The sequence below is a fragment of the Periplaneta americana genome, chromosome 1, assembly GCF_040183065.1.
Source record: "Periplaneta americana isolate PAMFEO1 chromosome 1, P.americana_PAMFEO1_priV1, whole genome shotgun sequence".
NCBI classification, from domain to species: domain Eukaryota; kingdom Metazoa; phylum Arthropoda; class Insecta; order Blattodea; family Blattidae; genus Periplaneta; species Periplaneta americana.
Genome location: NC_091117.1, coordinates 209,269,317 through 209,296,042, shown reverse-complemented (window position 1 = coordinate 209,296,042; position 26,726 = coordinate 209,269,317). Strand labels below are relative to the sequence as shown.

The window sequence follows — 26,726 nt, the reverse complement described above, 5'->3', positions numbered from 1 at the left end:
ACTATCACCAATTCCATCGACGCTAAATAACCTCGTAGTTGATACAGCGTTGTTAAATAACCAAGTAAAAAAATAATGGGTATTAATGGACAAAATATGTAGACAAAATATCAAAGGAAATAAACATTATTTTATATTAATAATGGAGATTTATGGCCAAAATTAAATTAAAATGCCTCAAAAATGTCCGAATAAAACAAAAGATGCTCTTATGAGTTGTAAGAGATAAAAAAACGCCCTAACTAATATGTCTTAAAACACTCAGTTTATCACATAACATATGAATACTAAAGCAGCAATGTTTCTGGCTTATTAGAAAAAAGATGCAATTTCATCAAAATCCTAGCCCTAGTAATCACCATTCAAATTTTTTTGGTGTCTCTTTATATATATATATATGTTCAAGGAGTAGGGCCTACTCATATTTGAATGTAGAAGATCAGGAAGAAATCGTAAAAATAGAGAAAATATTGACTCGGAAAAAGGATATGAAATTCAGTTGCTACTGAAGTAAGTACTTCAAACTATGTATTATGCGATCTGTGTGTAACAAAACTGACAAACCCAAAATGAAGTTCAGTCAGTTGGATCTCGAAATAAACTATACCAGCATGTACTTGACTAGCTACGTGAAATGGGGAAAAAAATGTTAGCCTGTAATAATAGAATATTGAATTGAAAGGCTTAGGGCAGTAACATGATAAGCTGCATTTCTACAAAAATTGAGATATTTGCATTAAAAGGTATCTAAGTACCATCTCTAACACTATATTTACGTAATATATCCAAGCTGGCATACAGTACACAAAATACAGCTCTCAACTGGTTCCTGGGTAACATCAGTTCCTTCGCTAGGAGCAGTATTTTGTACCACAGAATCGTAACAGAACACTTGAATGACATTGATATTTGGGGCATTTTAAAGTCTTACTCTTGCTTATTAAATGCTTCGTACAGTATTCAAGAATAATGGATGACATTTCCCTACTTCTATGTCTGAAATATATTAAAATAAATGGTTATCATTGGTATTAAAATAGATTACATATAAACCGAGACACTGCTTTCTCTCTACTTGAATTCATACAGCAAACATTTTCGAAAATGAATGAAAGACACTTAATACCGGTACTTTACACGTGCAAACTGTACTATTTTCACTTATAATAATAATAATAATAATAATAATAATAATAATAATAATATTAAGAAGAAGAAGAAGATATTGCAACAAATTAAGATGATATATTATATTCCATTTCCTTCAGTGTATTTTTTTTTAATTTTAGTAGGTTATTTTACGATGCTTTATCAACATCTTAGGTTATATAGCGTCTGAATGAGATGAAGGTGCTAATGCCAGTGAAATGAGTCCAGGGTCCAGCACAGAAAGTTACCCAGGATTTGCTCAAATTGGGTTGAGAGAAAACCCCAGAAAAACCTCAACCAGGTAACTTGTCCCAACCGGGAATCGAACCTGGGCCACCTGGTTTCGCTGCCAGACGTGCTAACCAGTACTACACAGATGTGGACTCCTTCAGTGTATAATTCAACATTTTCAAGCAGACCTAAATTTCCCCTCTCTCTTTTTCAAATGTGATATGCACGTTAAAACATTATGATTTCTATTCACTGATGAGAAGCTGCAGTTGCAGTGCATGTGAAGTCAAATATCTCAATATATAGTACAGTATATAGTAATAATAAATGCTGTAGTATTTTAGTGTGCAAATGTATTTTTAATTAGACATTAAAATTAAATTAAACTAAATTAAATTAGGAAGTTAGTCTGCTAATGTTTTTGTGATTAGAAATTATTTATTTCTGTGTACCATACTGCAAATTGAAGCACATTTTCCACAAGATGATGAACTAAGGAAGTACTGGTAGTGTTGTTACTTGTAGGCATTTCTCGCCAAGGGGACAACTCAGGACAGTATCACTTGTCTAGATTAGACAGTTCAAAGAAGCTGATTTTAGCATTAGCACTAGAGGAAAGTGCCTGCTTCGAAACAATGGTACTGGTATCACCCATGTTTGAGGACTTCTCAGAACATAACCATTTTTTTTTTAAATAAGGGGTAGAAAAAATGACATATATACTGCAAAGACAAATAAACCTGATGTTGATCCAAGTACATCAACTCTCAATGAAGCAAATGTTTCAATTGCAGAAGTTTATGAAGCACGTAAAATATTACGGTCTCACACAGTGCCTAATAATAAAGTAATTCCCAAACCTATTACACAGCATAAAGAATGACTATCAAAATTAGGAAACAAAATCAGTGTATCAGAGAATTGAGACAGACATTATGTAATTTAAAAAGTAAGCTCTGCAGTTTTCAGAAACAAAACCTGAAAACCAATCAACTTGTTAGAGTAAAAGAAGCAGCTGAAGAAGATAATTTGAGAGCAAACGTTGTAATTGACAGGTACAAGCTTTTGGGAAATAAAAATGTGAATTTCATTAAAATAAAATCTGCATACTATTATTTAACACGTCATCAACAAATTTCAAATAAGACCGCAGTATGCTTGGCATATTTATAATCTTCGTACTCAGTGAGTAACACATAGTTAATCAAACCATTTTCACGGTGCAGAATACTTTGGAAAAGAATTAATCTTCATTTTATGGTACATCGAAGCAAACCTAGCAGCAGAAATTGTAATGACATTCTGCTTACACTTGTACTGAATTCCAGATAAGAGAAATACTGAGAGAAACAAAAAGGTGGACTTATATCACCTTCCATATCATCATACCAAAGCATGGGTATTCTATTGGCTAATGTTGATCTACTTGCTAGAAATTAGTTCACAGTTCCTTATCAAAAATGTTGATCGTTACTGATAATTTAGGCTAGAGTGACCAACTTTCCAGTGTTTTCTGAGAACTCCCGTATTTGAGCTAATATTTTTCGATCTTCCCAGCTCCTGTATTGTTCTCTAAAATCCACCTGTATTTTTCTGTCAGTTATGATCGCCAATTTTTTAATGCAATCTAGTAATAATAATAATAATATATAAATGGACAATATCGAAAGTTAGTCTGTGGTCTGTCCCAGGATTCTGTAGAGTAGAAAGGCAAAACAAGTCCTCTGCACAAGACGTGGTATGTGGGAGTGTAGGACCAGTGGTCGCTCTGGGGAAAGGTGTTCGTTGAATGAAGCTAGCAATCGCTTCCAGGGATTGGATCATTTCTATCTGAACTCCACTCTACCTTCTACCACAAACATCTTACCCCTTAGTGGGCTGGAGCTATGCTGTCAGCAATGCATTCCGGCACAGATAGACTCTGTCTCCATATGCATGAAGTTACCCACAGTTTCCTGGGACAGACCATAGTGGGTACCATAGACAAATAAATAGAGGTGACACTGACGAGCAAAGATATCTGACCTTAGTAATCGGTAATGATCGATGATTATCCATAATTTGTTGGTGTAAGTGTGGCTTCTTTAGTTATTACTTCTATGTATAGATGGTGAAGATAAAGTCAGTGAGAACCAAGCTTGCTGGCCAGCAACGAAACAAGCACCGTGAGAAATGGACTTTAATGTCATTGGGATGGCCAATCTGTTATGTATGTGATCAGGGATTCTACTCTATAGCTGCATCTACATGGTTCAATTTTCCATACGCATATGCATGCAATCTGGGAAGAATATTGAAAGAATCAAGTTTAAAACGCGCATTCAATTAAGATGCATGAAGATTTTGTGTCTACGTGGTGCGTCGTTTTGAACATCATCTTCACTACTTTTACCGTATATTAATTACTAATAATAAATATCCTGTACACGGTTCAATTTTCCATGCGCATACGCATGCAATCTGGAAAGAATATTGAAAGAATCAAGTTTTTTTTAATTGGGTTATTTTACGACTCTGTATCCACATCTCAGGTTATTTAGCGTCTGAATGAAATGAAGGTGATAACGATGGTGGAATGAGTCCGGGGACCAGCACCTAAAGTCACCCTGCATTTGCTCGTATTGGGTTGAGGGAAAACCCCGGGAAAAACCTCAACCAGGTAACTTGCCCTGACCGGGATTCGAACACGGGCCACCTGGTACAAGCAAGTTTAAAACGCGCGTTCAATTTAGATTATGAAGATTTTGTGTCTAATGGTACGTCGCTTTGAACTGCATGCATTGGTTGAAAGAAAAGTTGAACTGTGTAGATGCACCTTATGATTTCTGTGCTCGTTGGCCTTACCAGAGATCGCACGTGCCATCCGGTCGATGATCCTGCCCCGAGCCTCTCATAGGAAATTGGGCTTTATCACTCTGATTGTAATGACCTCAATTGTTTGTGAGAACTGTAAGATAACTACAAACCTAAGAAGAAAATATTGAAATTTAAGCAATAGTCAAACATTCCTAATAAATAATAATTTTCTTTATTTGATATTAACTGTGCTCTTGGATAAATGTGGCAATATTGCGAAGTTTTGACCCCATACAATGTAGTACGCCAATCAGAATGAATGTTTCATATCGTACGGGAATGTGGCCAATCGTACGCTTCGTTCGTATCCTTAGGAGTGGCATAAGTAAGTGAATGGAAAGTGTTGAGAGCGAGAGCTTCTGAGGTGAAGACTTTGTTTCCGTACACATTCCGAGGAGTTTCAAGTAGTAAGCATTTCAAAATTGTTATTATGCCTGATATATCTATATTTATACGTACTATTTGAATTTGTAAGATTTGTACAGTGTATAGAAAGGAAAAGTAATTATTGGAACAATGGCGTAGTTTGGAAGGCATGGCCTTGAAGTATATTCTGTATATGGTGTATTAATACCGTTATGTATACATATTCCACTGAAATGAGACACAAACTTCCCACAACAATAATTTAGAGAAAATTATTCTTCTAAAAAATTCGAATTTTATGGCATACTTCAATCTGGGTCAGATCAACGAAGATTCACTACAGTTTCAACGCCATTTTGTAATTGGAATGTGATGAAGCTGAAAGTTGTTTGTGAGACCAATGCTGTATAGTGGTGTACAAATCCCGGGAAATGAAATAACGATGTATCCCGATATTCTGTGTTAATATACGGTATTCATCTTCACCATAATTTTATGTTTTTAAGATGTTCTTGCCAAAGTTAAGATTTGCTTAGCGTAATGTGGATCCGTAGGATTTATATACAATACATCAGCAAATACAGACCTCCTATGCCCAAGGTTGCGGGTTCAATCCCGGGCCAGGTCGATGGCATTTAAGTGTGCTTAAATGCGACAGGCTCATGCCAGTAAATTTATTGACGTAAAAGAACTCCTGCGGGACAAAATTCCGGCACATCCGGCGACGCTGATATAACCTCTGCAGTTGCAAGCGTCGTTAAATAAAACATAACATTACAGGCCTCCATAATAATGATAATAATAATAAAAAAAGGTAAAGGTATCCCCGTAACATGCCATGAAGGCACTTGGGGGGGGGGCATGGAGGTAGAGCCCCATGCTTTCCATGACCTCGGCACTAGAATGAGGTGGTGTGGTCGGCACCACGCTCTGACCGCCTTAATAATAATAATAATAATAATAATAATAATAATAATAATAATTCTTTATTTATACTGGTAGAGTTAAAGGCCGTAGGACCTTCTCTTACACTGTCGGGTATTTAGATGTACAACTTAGTAACTTATTCTGTTTATGGATTATTTCATGATAAGTCATGTACAGAATATGTCAGCTGTGTAACTTACTACACCAATAGACAAGTTAGTGGCAGTTTCTTCCCAGAAAAACTACTTAATACAGGGTGGAAGGAAATTTTCCACATTAATTCACACGAATTATTAGGACTAAGTAGATCAGATTATTACGAGCAAATTTTGTAATGTTTTTGAATGGACAAGTAATCTGAGATATTTTGAGTTATTCGAGAACAATTAAGTGGGCCTATATGTAGCAATGGTGCAGAGCATAAATATGACAGGTACTTCCATCACTTCGCAAAATTCTGCCTGTTCACTTACGAGTAGCAGCACATGAGAGGAGAGATTATAGGCCATAATGTAGGAATGGGAACAGAAGAATGAGTTTTTGACAATCACTGGTTCAATCTTTGCGAGAAGCAGGTGACACTTCAGACACTGAACCAGGAAGTCAGAGTACGATTGCGTCTGTAGTACAACAGAGTTCTGGCATGGGTGTAAAGAAGCAAATTGGAATCAAAATTTATATACATAAATTCTACAACAATCTCACTAATATGAAAATCTGGCTTTCAGATAGTAGCTCCCTGTAAAGCAGGTTTGAATAATTTCAGGAAAAATTGTTCTGGGGCCGGGTATCGATCCCGGGATCCTTCGCAGGTGAAACGAGCGTTGAGCGGATTCCGCCGATTTTGGAATAGACACCGACGTACTTGAACTGCCAACATAGAAAACAAAAAATCACACTCAATCGCTTTCACCTTCATCTTGACGGGATAATAAAAGCCTAAAACTAACCTAACCTAACCTAAGTGCGTCGGTGTCTATTCCAAAATCGGCGGAATCCGCTGAACGCTCGTTTGACCCCTTCGCTTAGCGCGCGAACGCTCTACCAACTGAGCTACACCAAGAACTATACACGACACCGTCATAATTCTTCCTTTGTATCCACACAACTCACATGAGCTGACAAGACGCCAGAACTCAACTATGAGTGCACACAAATACTGTGTGACTTACGAAAGCAGGAGGCGTGAAGGGGTGATTGACTACTTCCGAGGTTGCCATAACAACCTGTAACCCATGTGGTTAGCATCCATAAGCCACACGACTAGCTAGTGAACTGTCAGAAGTCTAAAGTAACATTAATTCTACTATAGTCAGCAATGTATGCAATGGAGGGGGAAATAAACTGACCACTCTACTCCATTATCTCCTGGCTTAGTTACCTCACTAGTGATACCTTATTGTTGTTACTTATGAGATTCAAACTGTCTTTGGACAGACTAAACAACAAACAAATAAAAGTGAACATATTGCAACACATTTTCATGTACAGTAATAATAGTGGTTGAGTTTCAAGACAACCCATAATTATGTAACTGTATGAAAGGTTCGGTAGCAACCTAATGTGTTACAGAGGAACATTGGTGGCTATGCATTTTCTTCTTTAGTTTTGCTTCCGACCTGCTCCTAAAGTCACTGAATGTCATGCCATGCTTTCCTGTTGCTCACTTTGTTACCGATCTTCAATGAAATTACAACTAAACTGCCAATGTTACACAAGCCAGTGAAGAAACAGTTATTTGCTTTACAAAATCTCCCAACATCGCCTCCCCAATATGTCCTGTTTTCCTGGGGGAAAAAAATTCTCTAAACATTTATTTTTATTCATTCATTCATTCATTTAAAGGTTCGTGTTTACATGAAGTGATCCATGTAACTTATGTTTTGTAATTTTTCAGGTTTGCGTCAAAAAAATAACTTGCTTGACTGTTGAAGGCATATAGAAAAAATTTCTCAGAGCAGCATTTATTTATATAATGTTCTCACCTTCTGGTTTACACGAAGTGACCAATATATGTTTTGTAATTTTCACAGGTTTGCTTCACAAAAAATGTCACGCTATCGTGAATGGGACTTGTCTTGCAAGGTTTATGTGGGTAACTTAGGAAGCAGTGCATCAAAACATGAGATTGAATCAGCATTTAGCAAGTATGGTCCATTGAGAAATGTGTGGGTAGCCAGGAATCCTCCTGGCTTTGCTTTCGTTGAGTTTGAGGATCCACGAGATGCTGAAGATGCAGTGCGAGGACTAGATGGAACGTAAGTGGTTGAACACTATCATATACAGGGTGCGGCATTTAACGTTTCCCATTTTAAGTTGGCGATTCTGTTCACATTGTTGGTAAAACATGTTTGCAAACACAGGGATTCGGTGTAGCAAAGCCTTTAGTTAACCATGGAACGTTGGCCGGTGCAACAGCGCATTTTGTATGTTGAACAGTTTGTTTCAACCAAGTCAATTGTTGCTGTCCAGCGCGAGTTTAGGCGGATTTTCGGTGATAATCAACGTGGAGTTGCACCATCACGAAAAATAGTCAGTGGCGTGAAACGGGATCGGTTCAAAACAAAGCTCGAGTTCGTCAGAAAACGGCGCGGACTCCTGATAATGTCGAATGTGTGAGAACGGCTCTGCAGAGAAGTCCGTATTGTTCCGTGCAGTGTAACTGGAACATTCAGCGCCTGTGGTTTCAACAGGATGGAGCCACATCCCATACAGCACATGTTTCAATGAACACACTTCGTGCTGCTTTCCCTGGGCGACTTATCTCCAGATTAGGTGACATTCAGTGGCCCTCTGTTTCCCCTGATCTCACTGCACCAGACTTCTTTTTGTGGGGGTATCTTAAGAGTAAGGTCTACGGTCGTATCCTTCATGACATCGAGGACCTTAAAACCGCGATTCGTGAAGAAATTGCTGATGTTACACCTGAAACATTGCGGCGAGTAATGGCTGGTGTGCAGGGAAGATTGCAACAATGCATTGACGCCAATGGAGGACATCTTAAAGACATTATTTTCAAAACATAAGATGTACTGTAATTCCAAGATTATAATGGTTGTAAATTGATTAATTTCTTGTAATTTACTTGTAAAGTAAATAAGTTATGGGGGTTTGAAAATAGGAAACGTTAAATGCCGCACCCTGTATTTCGGTGTACCTATTAATTTTTTTTCCCTAAATAAACTTAATTTCACATACATTAGCTGTATGTTAAGTATGTTGGTTTCTTTTTTGAAGGCTGAGTCTGTATACAATTCCAATAATGTTCAGATGCTTAGTCTTATTTGCAACGAGACTATTTTCTACCCCCATTCCTTGCTTATACAGCAAGCATATAGATATCCTTACTCACCCCTTCCATTGAACAGCTACAGTTATATTAAAACTATAGTTAAAGATAATATTGAAGTCAATGGTTACCATTAATACAATACAATAATTACTTTCATTAATTAAATACACGTAATTTGAATAACATATTTCAAATTACCCTGAAAGCCTTGCATTAATAGAATAGACTACAATACAAGAATTTCTTTCATTAATTAAATTCATGTAATTAGATTAACATATTTGAAATTATCCTGAAAGCCATTTATGTATCTAACCCATTGTTCCAATGCTGGAACATAGATATTCCCTAATTGTGGTTTCAGTACCTACAAGGAGTTCAGTTACACTTATTTGTCATAGGTGCAGAAGGACAAATGGTAAGTTCATCTCCTCAAGCACCACCTGGTATGCAACCAAAGTATTAATAGGACACGAGAGAGGAAAAATTTGGTCCAAAGCCTCTAATTTAGGTTTGAATGACTTCAACATGCTGGAAAATTCCGACACAGGACACAGCTTAAAGTCCCTCCCAGAGGACTTGTGCATCCCAAAAAAAATCATCGTCTCCAACTGTGTTTGAACCCGCAACTTTGGGCCTAGAAGAAAGTACTTTACCCCGAGACCACTGACGGTGACTGAAAGCCATTACCAATTGAAGAGTATAGGGGAAAAATCTGATGTCATGTTTTACTCTTTTTACAGGAGAACAAGTTAAAAGTTTCAAGATCCATTATAATGTTTTGTCTTTGGGTTATCTTTCTTCAAATTTCTTTGGACTAATGAGATTGTTATTCTGTACAGTTAAACTACACAAATCTACACTACCTGAGCTACCTACTAAATGACATCTAAAACAGAAACTCGGTAACTTTGGATTTATCAAGTTTTTCCCTGTACTCTTCAGTTATAAATATGAATAAAATATATAAATGTAACTACAGAGCGTTCGCCTACAGGTGGGGCCAGGAAAGCAGCCTGCCTGTGGTGTCGCTTGCGGGAATCGTCTATCCGTAAGATTCCGCTTTCTATACTATACTCTGTAGGGTTTTAATTTTAAAAGTTTAGCAGCAGTAAAGACTGATGATTTTGAAACACTAACTTCCTGTGAAACACATCTTAGAGATTTATTAGGAGAGCATGTAAATGATGCACTGATTTCATCAATTTTTTTTCTTCCGTCAATACTCTTTGTTTTTGCCTAGGAATTGCAGCATTTAGCAACCCTGTTGTCCTTAATTTGTTAACAAGACGTCTAACAGTTTCTCTACCCTGAATTGGAGTACCTGAATATTTTACTTCAAATTGTCTAGCACCTCTCTACATGACTCTGTTTTCACATATGCATCATACATAAAAACTCTTTGTTCAAGCGTGAATTTTGCGTTTTGCATTGTTAAATTTTACACACACGCTGAATATTTAAGCAACTGTGTCAAGAAACTGCACTGTACGTGTTAAATACTGCAACAACTGGCTCACAACTGATAACTTGTCGACCTTGATGTCCTTGATTTTTGAGCGTGTCTCAACAACTGCGGTCACAAAGCGGCATATCAGTACATGCCACTTTCCTGGCCCCACCCGTAGGCGAACGCTCTGTAGAAATAATATTTTCTTTTTCAGAGTAGGCTTCAAAAACGTAAAGTTTGGTTCAGATCACTAATCATCTAATGGTCCTCCCCCCCCCCCCCTTTCCACAGTACCTGATTAAGATGGCTAGTCACAGACTCAAGATGCTGGAAAAACTCCCACTTGTTTCAAAAATACTTCTGTTATCTCAGCATTGGTCTAAGAGGGTCACTTCGACTTTTCTATGGTCCAGTTGCAACAATTGAATTGTCTGGACCTATAGTCCCGTCGCTCTAATTTCCGGCAGCCAATCGCGTTGCAGGTCGGCTACATTTAAATGTGTGCGTCTTGTGATTCGCTGATTCATTTCTTAAGGCTCGATAAATACTTCATATAATCGCCAGCCATTTCAGCTCTTTTTTTTTGGCGTTGGCAGAAAGCACACGAAGACGTTATTTGCTGAATTACATTGCGTTTGATTTATTATCATAGGAGCTACGACATGATAATGTTTAACGGTGTGGCAAATAGATTCCTCGTATGGTAGCTCGGCAATGTGAGAACAAAAATGGCGAACGATACTACCTACTACTACTAGTAGACTTTATAGAGCCTCTTGCTAGACGTAAGCAAAGGGGCGGAGTCACGCCAGAAATAACAGCGTCGGGACTATAGACATTGGATTTTTTTTTTTCGTCAGCACGGGTTTCTAATTGCACACCTCATTGAAGCTTTTTCAACATGTCCTTGACTTACTGTCATCATGCTTCTCAACTGTTACTTTATCACAGAGCTAGCAGTACTTAGCATCTTCCTTATTTATACAGAACCTGTTGGTATAGTTTGTTCTAGAATTTGACTTTTGTAGAATAGTCTTGTAGTTAAAATAAATAATGGAAATAAAAAGAATATTTTCAACCATCAATTTTACAATTTTATTACTCTTCTGATCTGCTCCATGCTAGTTACGCATTTGAAGTTGTTTAAAATATTATAGCCTATCCTTGAATTTAGGTGAACGATAATTTCATGTCTTTGAGTTTTTTTACGTGAACTACAGTTCATGTAAAGGTAATAAATATTATCCATCCTGTTCCAACAGACGTATGTGTGGGACACGTGTTCGTGTAGAGATGTCATCAGGGCGTAGTCGACGAGGAGGCGGTGGTGGTGGTGGGCGCAGAGGTTCTGCTCCCACACGTTACTCCAGGTATGTTGGTTTTTTTTTTAATATAACCATAATTTGTCAGTGATGTGTTTTGTGAACAAGTTTCAGGTGCTATTTCATTCAAAGCTTTCATTAAGAAGTGTAAAAATTGTATTAATATTGTAAATAAACCGGTATTCAGTTTAAAAGTAAAATCGCGAAAGACAAAAAAAAAAAAACTTTTAAGATAATTGTCGGTTACTTTCTTGTTATTTTAAATTGTGTAAATATATATTTTGTTTATTGTCGGTATTCCATTTCAAATAATTTGTTTCATGTGAAAAGTTTTTCTTGTATGATTTTATGACGAGAGCCTCAGAGTGGTCATGCGTGCATACTGCAAGGCAATGTGGGAGCCCAGCCAGGTCGGTCTGGAGGAGAGGCTATGTGTCCATTCTATTTTATGATGTGACGCAATTTACAGGGTTCTCTCGTCTCCTACCGCTCTACTACCTCTGGCTCCAGACACCACCCCGATCTTCATGTTTTTGCTACTACCAACATGACGGGCCACCCAACAACTTCTTCCCCATATGAAAACTTGGCTCTACTCGTCGCAGCATTGCATCGCACCCGCCACACCCTTCTCGTCCGTTCGTTAGGCCAAAAATAAGCGTGTCTACAGTTAAGCACCGGCTATTTGTAAAAACAACCTTTCACCAACAACCATCAGTCACAACAACCATCACCACCACACCATCACCACTACTACTACTACCAACCACAATCCACTGGCAACCTGTCCAGGCAGTACAACCCTCGCCCAACTAGCCTCGACACCACGACATTCCAACATCACTTGACGTTGCCTGCATCGGCACAACAATAGCAGCTTCTCATCCAACTCGCCCGTCCGCCATTCTCTTCTGTCTTCATGTCAGCGCACTCGCCTGCCCGACTACAATACAGTCTGGTATTCTACTCAAATTAAATTAATTAAAAAGATTGAGCTATCATTGATTGGGTGGGCTTTCAAAAAAGATAAGGAATTAATTTATTTGTTATAGTAATAAGTCTTTGGCATTAAGCAAGAATGGCATCAAAATTTTGTATACTTAACTTGATCATTATTCTGATGTACTGTAGTGTAATTATTGAAGCTATCAAGTTATTATTTATTTTGGGTTGTAACGTGTTGTACAAATTAAAAATCTCTAAAGTTGATACTTATACAGTATATAGCTATATCTACAGATAGTATTATTCTAGTCTTGTGGAATTGAATGATGTGTCCTCTTAACGAAAGTTGCTTGTGTTAAATTATGAGAGTTAAAGATGTCTACATGTAATTGGGGATATTTATTGGAGATTTTGGCAAATTCTGTACACCTTTTGTATGATGAAAATTGGAAATTGCATTAGTTGTGTAATTTTAGTTTAATCATAGTTTATTGTGTGTCAGGTTTGCCAGGTCTTGATTTATTATGAACACATATTACCAAAATATGATTTAATGAGAAAGAATTTTCTGTAGCTGTTTGAGAAATTCCAGTGCATTGGGAGTGAATAATTACTTTTTGGTACATGTTTTATAGTTATTGTGTCGCATTACTTTATATATTATTACATTTGTTTGCAATGCCAGAATAAGCCAGATATTCAATTCCACAAGATATGTCAAAAAATTCTTTGGTTACTGGGACAAGTAGTGATATAATTCGTATCATATACTTAGTTGCGGGAGTAATGTTAATTTATCTTGTAGGTTAAAGTAATGCTCATATATGCATGAATGCAAGTGTAGATTTCACTAGTCATGAAATCTGTGTACATCGGAATTATTGTGGTTTACTTAAAAAAATGATCATCACTAAATGTTGCATGCAATTTATTACAGTATATTTGTACAGAAACGTGAAGTAAATGTAAGTGAAAAAAAGTTTGTTTGCATATGCATATAATACCAGACAGAATTCTAAGTTGGAAAAAATGCTGACAAAAATTTCGTTCGGTTTTTAATGTAGGAAATTGAATTTGCTACAGCACTGACATTTTGTTCACACAACGTCTGTGCTTTTTGGAATCTTTAAGTTCCAGGTGAAGTTGGATTATAACCTTAAATTGACATGTGACTTGTAAGGAGAGAAGCAGATGGTGTCTACAGAAGAGGCATGAGAGGAGCATTGCTGAGCTAATGATGCAAAACGTATAATTGAGTGTGTACTGGTTGTTCTAGGTCACGTTCTCCACGCAGGCGCTCACATAGCAGGTCGCGCTCTAGGAGTCGCTCTCCCAGGCGTTCTCGTTCTGACTCGAGGGACAGGCGGTATGTAATGAAAATGCCACAACTTTTGTAATGATTTTTTCTATTATTATTATTATTATTATTATTATTATTATTATATATTGTTTGTTGTCGTCTTTTGTAAGATGGTAATGCAGTACACTGGAAATATATTTCAAGTGTCAGCTTTAGTTATTCTTGAAGTACAAAAATCATGTTGGTATCTGAATGAGACCTATTTATTTATGACAATAGCAAAATCAATTACTTGCACGCCCATCAGAAGCATCTATTATTCGGTAGCTAGAATAAGGCACATGTACCTGAAAATTCGACATAGCTTGTCATGTGAGACTATACTGTTTTTGCTGTAAGAAAAATCCTAATGTAAACATAAGCACGTTGTTGTTACACCCATGATTAGCTCCCTGTCGAAACACTCACATGACGTAGGAAAATATAGATCGTATTTGGAAACCATAATCTTGTATTATTTGAAAATAAAAAATTGAATTCTAGTTGTTGAATACAATGAAACATTTCACTTCACTCATATGTAAAACACTATGTAAAAGAAAAGCTACTTTTATATTTTGTTATGTACTATGAGTGCGGATGAATACAAACAGTAATACCGAGGTAGTCTGTACTTGTAACCAGTTGGCATCACTAGAGCTCGTAGTTGTTCACGTAAGCACGTGGTGCTGAAGTATGGCTTCTTCATCCTCAAATATCCATTGTGAAGGCATAAGACTTATAAATAATTTAATTACAGTAATTATAAACTAAATGTTTTCTAAGCAAACGAATGCATAATAGTGAGGTTAGGCCTACTTGACGAGTAACTGGAAATGTTTAACATGAAACAGAATGTACAACAGTAGGCGGGAACACGTTCTGAGAATCTATGGTGCCAAATAGCGGCCAATGAAGCCTCACTTCAGTCAGGTGCTATTGTTTACATTAGCATTTTTCTTACAGCGAAAACATTTTAGTCTCTTATCTAATGTCAATTTCAGTAAAAGTTTTGCCACAAATTTGTATACTGTTCTCTTAGTAGATACTCGAGAATCTGAGAATTTGCTGTGAATTGTAGGCTACATTTAATCGATTTAGATATCTTCTTGAATGTGCAACAAAACTCTGTTAAGACTCTATTAATTGGATATTTTGTGTTAACATTTACAGATGAATTGACTTCTCGCACCATGTACATCAGCCCATTGATAAGGCACAACAATGTGTTTGTGCGCGGTGACATGGCTTAATTACGACATTCATAAGTGATTGGACACATTGAAACATAATAGTTTGTATGTCTTTCCTTTGGTGTGTTAGTCCTCACATATCGTCTGTCATTACATTTTTGTTTGTGTGTTCATCATAGAAATGGAAACCATGATTAAAGTGTAAGAACCTGAATGTGTATCAATTGTACTACTTCTCTTTTATCATTAAAGAATTCTTGTAAACGATTTTCATTTTCTTGTCCCTTTCCTACCCTCTCCCCATCTCTAACCATACAACCATTTGTAATTTCAAAACTATTAGCATAAATACCCCCAATTACTGCGTGAACAAAATTTAGTAGTTTTGCAGTGAATTTCTGAAAACTGAATGCATTGCCTAAAATGTTTTCTAATGCCAGGCGTTTGACAATAGTCATTTGATCTCTTGCACTCTAATATTTTTCAAAGATATTATCATGGTCAGCCACTGAAGCACAGATTTTGAGGTGTTCCGAATCCATTTCTTGGTTTGAGTTGCACAATGGGCAGTTAGGGGACTGATATATTCCAATTCTATGCAGGTGTTTGGCCAAACAATCATGGCCTGTTGCCAATCTAAATGCAGCTACAGACGATTTGCGTAGTAAATCGGGAATTAACTGTGGATTATGATGCAGAGTTTTCCATTTTTTCCCTTGAGATTGTGTTGTCAAATTTTGTTTGTTGAAGTCTAAGTATGTAGATTTAATAAATCTCTTCACAGAGTAATACGTAGATTTAGTAACAGGTCTGTAAGTAGCAGTGCTGCCCTTCTCTGCCAAAGCATCCGCATTCTTGTTTCCCAGGATTCCACAATGGGATGGTATCCATTGGAATACAATTCTTTTATTGAGTGATATTAATTGAGAGAGCATTTTAGTTATTTCTGCTGTTTGAGATGAAGGTGTGTGTTTAGAGACTATTGATAGAATAGCTGCTTTGGAGTCTGACAATATAACTGCATTCTTAAATTTATTGATGTGGCATAGAAGATTCCTGAGACTTTCACTTATTCTAACGATTTCTCCATCAAAACTTGTTCCATATCCAAGAGATCTATAAAGTGAGAAGAGACAGCACGTAACACCTGCACCAGCACCTTGTTCTCTGGAGATCAAGGATCTGTCGGTGTATAAATATAATAAAGAATAATTTATCGCTCTGGCATATTTCAATAGTATGAACGGTTTTCGTGTAAATTTAATTTATTTAACTTAATTTATATTTATTTTATGGTCTAGTGGTCAGAGCTTCTGGCTGTAGTTCATGAGGTTCCAGGTTCGATTCTCGGTTAGAGCATAGGAATTTTTCCTTAAAGGGAATTATTTCTGTGTTTGTCCGTGATCTGGAATTTAGGTTAAGTTTAGATTTAAGACCTCTCCTGGCACCACATAATCGTACTCATCCTATCATATCATTGGGATAATATAACTCCGCCTTCCAGGCGCCCCAACCTCAGAAGTGGGTTGCAACTAAGCCAATGCCAGGAAAGACAACCTGGTGGCATTGGTAAAAATAAATGAAGCTAGTTTTGTGGAGCGTACCTAATATTAATTGTCTCTAAAGACAATTGTTTCATTATTTCAGTGTTTACTTCTGATTTCAGAATTTCTTCTGTTAAATTAGTTTATATTCTATATTAGAGTTAAAGGGTTTGGTTTAATTTGTAAGTTTTCTTTTAAATTCGGGATATTGATTTTCTGTTTTAATTCTTGAACCATGGATATGAAACTTTTTTGAGTTTTCAATCTACAGAGAGGACTGTATGAATGCCAATTGTTTTTCATATTGAATCAGTGCTTTTTCTTCTATTGTCATTTTGATGCTGTTAATATTAGTGAGTAATCTCATAAAATCTATTGGAGTTGTTTTGATTCCATCAGTAATGAGCCTGAGAGCTTGGTTTTGAACATATTCTATTTTGTTTATGAAAGGCGAAGTAATTAAAATTTCTCCGCAGTATGTCAGCACTGGCTGTATAAACATTTTGTATGCAGTGTTCAAAGTATTCCTAGAGCATCCCCATTTCTTTCCTGCTAGTCTTTTTAGAAGGGAGAATCTTTTACGAGCTTTTTCAGAAATGTATTTCAAATGGTTGCTCCATGTTAACTTACTATCGAAAATAACTCCAAGATATTTGGATTCATACTGTACAGTAACGTGCAAATTAATCCGAACAACGTAATTACTTATGCAAAAACACTCAAACGGGATAAAAAAAGGATCTAAGACATACCTCAGTAATCTATGTGGCTTCCCTTGTTCCTAATAACAGCTCTGAGACGATTTGGCATGGATTCCACTAATTTCCCACAAATATTCTTCATTTCTTCATCGCGAAACCATACACCAATGAGAGCAGAAATCATCTTCTCCTTTGTAGAACAATCCATTTTTTGCATTCTTCTTTCGCAAATTGACCACAAGTTCTCAATGGGGTTGATGTCGGGTGAGTTGCCTGGCCAGGGGAGTACCTGAATATTCTTCTTGTTGAAGAATTCTGTAGTTTTTCGAGACCTATGGCATAGTGCCAAGTCTTGTTGGAACACACCTCTGCCATCCGGAAATGATTTTTGCAGCTGGGGTACGATTCTGGTTTCCAATAAGTGAATATATTTGTCAGAATTCATCATTCCCTTGATAGGTATTAATGCTCCAGGCCCTTCATGTGTAAAACAACACCAAAACATTACTTTAGGGGGGTATTTGGGTGCTTGTTGGAGATGAGCTGCTGTTACATTTTCGGATCCTTTCCGTACCTACGTAAGAAACACGGTAGCCGTGGACCTTGAAATGAGACTCATTGGAAAAAAGTACATTCTTCCAGTCATTCACTGTCCAGTGTTGATGTAATTTTGCCCACATTAAGCATTTTTTGCACATAACAGGGGTTAGCAGTTTCTTCTTAACAGGCTTGCGAGCCCTTCGTCCAGCTTCCAAAAGCCTACGCCATACTGTTGTGACGTGAATATTCGCCCCAGTGGTAGCCATTAACTCGCGGGTTAAGTCGACAGCAGTTAGTCTAGGATTTAATTTACTTTTCCTGACAATTAAATGATCATCTTCAGGTGAAGTCTTCCTTTCCGGCCACAGTTTCCTTTTTTCTGGGGTGTGATGGATCCAGTCTCCCTGTATCATTTTATGATCGAATTAACAGTAGCCAAACCGATGTGACATTCTGTAGCAATTTGCCTCTGTGTCATAGAAGAATGCTCTGCTAATGTTATAATTTTAGACCATTTCCATGGAGTTGTATCCATTTGTGAAGACGACAGAATGTACACAGGATTGCAGTATTAAGTCTTAAACACAACTGAAGTGCTTATAAGTACAAAACGACAGGCAAAATGTCACATATTATAAAAAAAATAATGAGAGACCTTCAACAATGGAATTACACGTACTACAGATGTCAATTAAAGCGGTATATGCAGCTATGAGGCCAACAATGACAAAATATAAAAATATGTCATGTTCGGATTAATTTGCACGCTACTGTACATAAATTCTACAACAATCTCACTAATATGCAAATCTGGCTTTCAGATAGTAGCTCCCTGTAAAGCAGGTTTGAATAATTTCAGGAAAAATTGTTCTGGGGCCAGGTATCGATCCCGGGACCCTTCACTTAGCGCGCGAATGCTCTACCAACTGAGCTACACCAAGAACTATACACGACACCGTCATAATTCTTCCTTTGTATCCACACAACTCATGAGCTGACAAAATGCCAGAACTCAACTATGAGTGCACACAAATACTGTGTGACTTACAAAAGCAGGAGGCGTGAAGGGATGATTAACTACTTCCAAGGTTCCATAACAACCTATAACCCATGTGGTTAGCATCCATAAGCCACACGACTAGCTAGTGAGCTGTCAGAAGTCTAAAGTAACATTAATTCTACTATAGTCAGCAATGGAGGGGGAAATAAACTGACCACTCTACTTCATTATCTCCTGGCTTAGTTGCCTCACTAGTGATACCTCTTTTTTTTTTTTTTTTTTTTTTTTTTTTATGAGGTTCAAACTGTCTTTGGACAGACTAAACAACATACAAATAAAAGTGAACATATTGCAACACATGTTCATGTACAGTAATACTAGTGGTTGAGTTTCAAGACAACATATTCAAGATTGGAAGGCAAGGGAAAAACATGTTCCAAATGGCTTGCAGGTCATCAGTCTACTGTCTGTACCATCTGTTTTTTTTTCTGTGTTTTATATTTTCATTGTTTTTGGGCAAATGAACTTTATTTCTAATGCCTCTGCATTAAAAAAATATTCATGTACAAGGAAAAAAAAATATGATACACTAAAATTGTGACAGTTTTGCATGGTTGAGAGTGACATAGATAGCCTTTTGTGTGAGTCTGAACCGGTACTGAGCCATTTTTATTTCATGTATGCCCAACGTTGACATGAAATTGAAAATATATCACATACTAGTACTGTTTAAAAGTAATTAATGTTTCTTAACAAGGAATTTGAGGACTCTAAGTATGTGAATGTCTGGACCGTAACAGTGGAATGGAAGAAAGACATTAAGAATTTTCAGTGTTAATATGTTGTTTTCTTACTTTGAAAATGTTTTTTTTTTTTTTTTTTTTTTTTAGAGGAATAAGGTCTAAAAGTATACAGCTGGATTTGGAGGAAAACTCAATAAAACATAACTTGGGTGTCTGATGAAGGCATAGGTCTATATGGGAAAAAAAAAAAAAAAATCTCTAAACATTTATTATTATTCATTCATTCATTTAAAGGTTCGTGTTTACATGAAGTGACCCATGAAACTTATGTTTTGTAATTTTTGCAGGTTTGCATCACAAAATAACTTGCTTGACTGTTGAAGGCATATATGGAAAAAATTTCTCAGAGCAGCATTTATTTATATAATGTTCTCACCTTCTGGTTTACACGAAGTGACCAATATAGCCTATGTTTTATAATTTTCACAGGTTTGCTTCACAAAAAATGTCACGCTATCGTGAATGGGACTTGTCTTGCAAGGTTTATGTGGGTGACTTAGGAAGCAGTGCATCAAAACATGAGATTGAATCAGCATTTAGCACGTATGGTCCATTGAGAAATGTGTGGGTAGCCAGGAATCCTTCTGGCTTTGCTTTTGTTGAGTTTGAGGATCCACGAGATGCTGAAGATGCAGTGCGAGGACTAGATGGAACGTAAGTGGTTGAACACTATAATATTGTGACAGCTGGGTGTCGATCGTGCGGGAGACGGGCGACGCGGCGGGGGGGAGGTTGCATGCGCCGAGAGGGGAAGAAAGCAAACTGCTGCGCGAGGTGAAGGGGGGAGCAGCAGCTTGACAGATTATTCTCGAAACCGAATCGTCTAGTGACGGAAACGACCAGAAATCGAAGGCTCGCGAAGTGTTGCCTAGCAAATAAAAGGAAACCAGCCTTCGAGGGGAGTTTTCAGATTTTGGTCAGGAAGCCAGCCAGTCTTGTGTAACAGTGAACCAGAGTTCGACTTGAGTGTATGTCCGCAACTGTCCGAGGGTCTAGGCGGAAGCAACGCAGTTGGGGGACCTGAGTTCGAAGTTCAGTGGACTGTCTCTGAAGGTCTGGGGTTCGAGATACTGTGAACTCAAGTGACTGGGCTAGAAGAAATTAGCCAAGGCAATGAACTGTAAACTGAGAACTGACAGTTCTGATTTGTAAATAGTGCTTTGTGAACATTAGTTAAGTTTAACAGTTCATTGTTCTCAATAATCCAAGTAAATTGTCATTGTCATCTGTGGAGTGCAATAACGAATACTGTGTTACGGTGTGGAGTGGAAATCCTATTGTTGACGAGAGCATTTAAGGTGAATTGTAGAAAGGAATTATTGTTGAAATAATAAAATTACAGTAGCGTGCAAATTAATCCGAACAACGTAATTACTTATGCAAAAACACTCAAACGGGATAAAAAAAAAAGCATCTAAGACATACCTCAGTAATCTATGTGGCCTCCCTTGTTCCTAATAACAGTTCTGAGACGATTTGGCATGGATTCCACTAATTTCCCACAAATATTCTTCATTTCTTCATCGCGAAACCATACACCAATGAGGGCACAAATCATCTTCTCCTTTGTAGAACAATCCATTTTTTGCATTCTTCTTTTGCAAATTGACCACAAGTTCTCAATGGGGTTGATGACGGGTGAGTTGCCTGGCCAGTGGAGTACCTGAATATTCTTCTTGTTGAAGAATTCTGTAGTTTTTCGAGACGTATGGCATGGTGCCAAGTCTTGTTGGAACACACCTCTGCCATCCGGAAATGATTTGTGCAGCTGGGGTACGATTCTGGTTTCCAATAAGTGAATATATTTGTCAGAATTCATCATTCCCTTGATAAGTGTTAATGCTCCAGGCCCTTCATGTGTAAAACAACCCCAAAACATTACTTTAGGGGGGGTATTTGGGTGCTTGTTGGAGATGAGCTGCTGTTACATTCTCGGATCCTTTCCGTACCTACGTAAGAAACACGGTGGCAGTGGACCTCGAAATGAGACTCATTGGAAAAAAGTACATTCTTCCAGTCATTCACTGTCCAGTGTCGATGTAATTTTGCCCACATTAAGCGTTTTTTGCGCATAACAGGGGTTAGCAGTTGCTTCTTAATAGGCTTACGAGCCCTTCGTCTTCGTCCAGCTTCCAAAAGCCTACGCTGCACTGTTGTGACGTGAATATTCGCCCCAGTGGTAGCCATTAACTCGTGGGTTAAGTCGACAGCAGTTAGTCTAGGATTTAATTTACTTTTCCTGACAAACGATCATCTGCAGGTGAAGTCTTCCTTTTTTCTGGGGTGTGATGGATCCAGTCTCCCTGTATCGTTTTATGATCGAATTGACAGTAGCCAAACCAATGTGACATTCTGCAGCAATTTACCTTTGTGTCATAGAAGAATGCTCTGCTAATGTTATAATTTTAGACCGTTTTCGTGGAGTTGTATCCATTTGTGAAGACGACAGAATGTACACAGGATTGCAGTATTAAGTCTTCAACACAACTGAAATGCTTATAAGTACAAAACGACAGGCAAAATGTCACATATTAGAAAAAAAATAATAACGAGAGACCTTCAACAATGGAATTACACGTTACAGATGTCAATTAAAGCGGTATGAGCAGCTGTGAGGCCAACAATGACAAAAAATGTAAAAATATATCGTGTTCGGATTAATTTGCACGCTACTGTACATTGTTGTTTTGTAAAAAAAGCTACAATATATTTCGGTGTACCTATTAATTTTTTTCCCCTAAATAAACTTAATTTCACATACATTAGCTGTATGTTAAGTATGTTGGTTTCTTTTTTGAAGGCTGAGTCTGTACACAATTCCAATAATGTTGTTCAGATGCTTAGTCTTATTTGCAACAAGACTATTTTCTACCTCCATTCCTTGCTTATACAGCAAGCATATAGATATCCTTGCTCACCCCTTCCATTGAACAGCTACAGTTATATTAAAACTATAGTTACAGATAATGTTATTGAAGTTAATGGTTACCATTAATGTAATACAATAATTACTGTCATTAATAGAATAGGCTACAATACAAGAATTTCTTTCATTAATTAAATTCACGTAATTAGATAGATTAACATATTTGAAATTATCCTGAAAGCCATTTATGTATCTAACCCATTGTTCCAATGCTGGAACATAGATATTCCCTAATTGTGATTTCAGTACCTACAAGGAGTTCAGTTACACTTATTTGCCATAGGTGCAGAAGGACAAATGGTAAGTTCATCTCCTCAAGCACCACCTGGTATGCAACCAAAGTATTACTAGGATACTAGAGAAGAAAAATTTGGTCCAGAGCCTCTAATTTAGGTTTGAAGGACTTCAATATGCTGGAAAATTCCGACACGGGACACAGGTTAAAATCCCTCCGAGAGGATTTTTGAATCCAAAAAAAATTCATCGTCCCCAACTGTGTTTGAACCGCAACCTTGGGCCTAGAAAAAAATACTTTACCCCTAGACCACTGAGGGTGACTGAAAGCCATTACCAATTGAAGAGTACAGGGGAAAAATCTGATGTCATGTTTTACTCTTTTTACAGGAGAACAAGTTAAAAGTTTCAAGATCCATTATAATGTTTTGTCTTTGGGTTATCTTTCTTCAAATCTCTTTGGACTAATGAGATTGTTATTCTGTACAGTTAAACTACACAAATCTACACTACCTGAGCTACCTACTACATGACATCTATAACAGAAACTCGATAACTTTGGATTTATCAAGTTTTTCCCTGTGCTCTTCAATTATAAATATGAATAAAATATATAAATGTAACTAGAAATAACATTTTCTTTTTCAGAGTAGGCTTCAAAAACATAAAGAAATAAACTTTTTGGTTCAGATCACTAATCATCTAATGGTCCTTTCCCCCCCCCCCTTTCCGAAGTACCTGATTAAGATGACTAGTTCTATGGCGAATCCTCGGCCTCATCTCGCCAAATATCATCTCGCTATCACCAATCTCATCGACGCTAAATAACCTAGTAGTTGATACAGCGTCGCTAAATAACCAACTAAAAAAAAAAAAAGATGACTAGTGACAGACTCAAGATGCTGGAAAAACTCCCACTTTTTTCAAAAATGCTTCTGTTATCTCAGCATTGGCCTAAGAGGGTCACTTCGACTTTTCTATGGTCCAGTTGCAACAATTGAATTGTCTGGACCTTGACATTGGATTTTTTTTTCGTCAGCACGGGTTTCTAATTGTACACCTCATTGAAGCTTTTTCAACGTGTCCTTGACTTACTGTCATCACGCTTCTCAACTGTTACTTCAGTTATCACAGAACTAGCAATACTTAGCAACTTCCTTATTTATACAGAACCTGTTGGTATAGTTTGTTCGAAAATTTGCTTCTAGAATTTGACTTTTGTAGAATGTCTTGTAGTTGAAATAAATAATTGAAATAAAAAGAATATTAAAAATTATGGGAGATTCATAACATGTGTTCAACCATCAATTTTACAATTTTATTACTCTTCTGATCTGCTCTATGCTAGTTACGCATTTGAAGTTGTTTCAAATTTTATAGCTTATCCTCGAATTTAGGTGAATGATAATTTCATTTCTTTGAGTTTTTTTACGTGAACTACAGTGCAAGTAAAGGTAATAAATACTATCCATCCTATTCCAACAGACGTATGTGTGGGACACGTGTTCGTGTAGAAATGTCATCAGGGCGTAGCCGACGAGGAGGTGGTGGTGGTGGTGGGCACAGAGGTTCTGCTCCCACACGTTACTCCAGGTATGTTTTTTTTTTTATATATATAACCATAATTTGTCAGTGATGTGTTTTGTGAACAAGTTTCAGGTGCTATTCATTCAAAGCTTTCATTTAAGAAGTGTAAAAATTGTATTAATATTGTAAATAAACCGGTATTCAGTTTAAAAGTAAAATCGCGAAAGACAAAAAAATAAACTTTTAAGATAATTGTCTGTTACTTTCTTGTTATTTTAAATTGTGTAAATATATATTTTGTTTATTGTCGGTATTCCATTTCAAATAATTTGTTTCATGTGAAAAGTTTTTCTTGTATGATTTTATGACGAGAGCCTCAGAGTGGTCATGCGTGCATACTGCAAGGCAATGTGGGAGCCCAGCCAGGTCGGTCTGGAGGAGAGGCTATGTGTCCATTCTATTTTATGATGTGACGCAATTTACAGGGTTCTCTCGTCTCCTACCGCTCTACTACCTCTGGCTCCAGACACCACCCCGATCTTCATGTTTTTGCTACTACCAACATGACGGGCCACCCAACAACTTCTTCCCCATATGAAAACTTGGCTCTACTCGTCGCAGCATTGCATCGCACCCGCCACACCCTTCTCGTCCGTTCGTTAGGCCAAAAATAAGCGTGTCTACAGTTAAGCACCGGCTATTTGTAAAAACAACCTTTCACCAACAACCATCAGTCACAACAACCATCACCACCACACCATCACCACTACTACTACTACCAACCACAATCCACTGGCAACCTGTCCAGGCAGTACAACCCTCGCCCAACTAGCCTCGACACCACGACATTCCAACATCACTTGACGTTGCCAGCAGCTTCTCATCCAACTCGCCCGTCCGCCATTCTCTTCTGTCTTCATGTCAGCGCACTCGCCTGCCCGACTACAATACAGTCTGGTATTCTACTCAAATTAAATTAATTAAAAAGATTGAGCTATCATTGATTGGGTGGGCTGTCAAAAAAGTTAAGGAATTAATTTATTTGTTATAGTAATAAGTCTTTGGCATTAAGCAAGAATGGCATCAAAATTTTGTATACTTAACTTGATCATTATTCTGATGTACGAGGTCTGTCTAAAAAGTATCCGACCTTTAGCCAGAAAAAATATTTCAAATACCTGACGGGGTTGGGACCCTAATCCCCTTCAAAGTAGGCCCCTTGTGCTTGCACACACTTAGCCCACCGATCCTTCCACTGCCGGAAACACCTCTGGAAGTCTTCTTTTGGAATGGTGTTCAGCTCCGTCGTCGCATTCCGCATTATCTCTTCTCTACTCTCAAAATGGGATCCTTTCAGTGGTGTCTTCAATTTTGGAAACAACCAGAAGTCACAAGGAGCCAGGTCTGGAGAGTAGGGAGGTTGGTGAACGGTTGTAATTCCATGTTTGGCCAAGAAAGTGTGTATCAATTGGGATGAATGTGCGGGGGCGTTGTCGTGATGCATGTGCCAGTTGTTCGCCGTCCACATGTCTGGTCTTTTGCTCCGAACTGCATCACGGAGTCGCCAGAGAACATCGTGATAATACTCCTTTGTCACCATTTGTCCTTCCGGTGCGTATTCCTGATGCACAATTCCACGGACATCAAAGAAAACAGTCAGCATCACCTTGATTTTGCTTCGCACCTGCCGCGCTTTCTTCGGCCTTGGAGACTCGGGATGCTTCCATTGCGACGACTGTCTTTTTGTTCCTGGGTCGTACCCGTACACCCATGACTCATCTCCAGTTATCACGGTGTTCAGAAACCCAGGATCAGTGTTGGCGGTGTCCAGAAGGTCCTGTGCAACGTCACGACGGAGGTCTTTTTGTTCCGGGGACAACAACTTGGGCACGAATTTCGCAGCCACTCGGTTCATGTTGAAATCATCACACAAAATTGCATGTGCAGAATCTTTACTCACTCCAACCTCTTCGGCAATCTCCCGCACGGTCAAACAACGATCTGCCATCACCAAATTTCGCACCCTCTCAACAACAGCTGCACTCCGAGCAGTTTGGGGCCTGCCACAACGCTGCTCACTCTCCGCTGATGTGCGGCCATCTTTGAATCGGTTGAACCACTCCTTAATTTGTGTTACACCCATCGCATCTTCCCCAAACACCTGCTTAATCTTACGAATTGTTTGACTTTGAGAATCACCAAGCTTTTGACAAAATTTGATGCAGTATCTTTGCTCAATTCGTTCAGTCATCTTGCGAGAAAACTAAATCCGACAAACACCTAGAACAGCACCTTACTTGGCGACCACCAGCCAGTGACTGGCACAAGCGAATGCGGTGAAAAAATTCAAGCATGCGCATTACAGTTCCTCCTTCCACCAT

At 37.8% G+C, this 26,726-nt stretch overlaps 2 protein-coding genes across 3 annotated transcripts; both read left to right on the top strand.

The window, feature by feature from the left end:
• Positions 1–4,490: 4,490 nt before the first annotated feature.
• LOC138707049 (RNA-binding protein 1-like) lies at positions 4,491–15,334 on the top strand. 2 transcript variants are annotated; one of them, XR_011334144.1, is made up of 6 exons: positions 4,491–4,643; positions 7,563–7,787; positions 11,534–11,641; positions 12,063–12,551; positions 13,815–13,904; positions 15,051–15,334. XR_011334144.1 is itself a non-coding variant. In XM_069836579.1 (5 exons), exons 2-5 carry the CDS (start codon positions 7,579–7,581, stop codon positions 15,052–15,054), a joined length of 411 nt encoding a protein of 136 aa, XP_069692680.1. In that variant the 5' UTR covers positions 4,491–4,643; positions 7,563–7,578; the 3' UTR covers positions 15,055–15,334. The 2 variants fall into 2 exon arrangements, 1 of the variants encoding a protein (XP_069692680.1); XM_069836579.1 differs by lacking the exon at positions 12,063–12,551.
• Positions 15,335–19,847: 4,513 nt separating this feature from the next.
• On the top strand, positions 19,848–25,488 carry LOC138707033 (RNA-binding protein 1-like). Its single transcript, XM_069836577.1, has 3 exons — positions 19,848–20,312; positions 24,304–24,411; positions 24,831–25,488. Exons 1-3 carry the CDS (start codon positions 20,068–20,070, stop codon positions 24,910–24,912), a joined length of 435 nt encoding a protein of 144 aa, XP_069692678.1. The 5' UTR covers positions 19,848–20,067; the 3' UTR covers positions 24,913–25,488.
• The last annotated feature ends 1,238 nt before the right edge of the window (positions 25,489–26,726 follow it).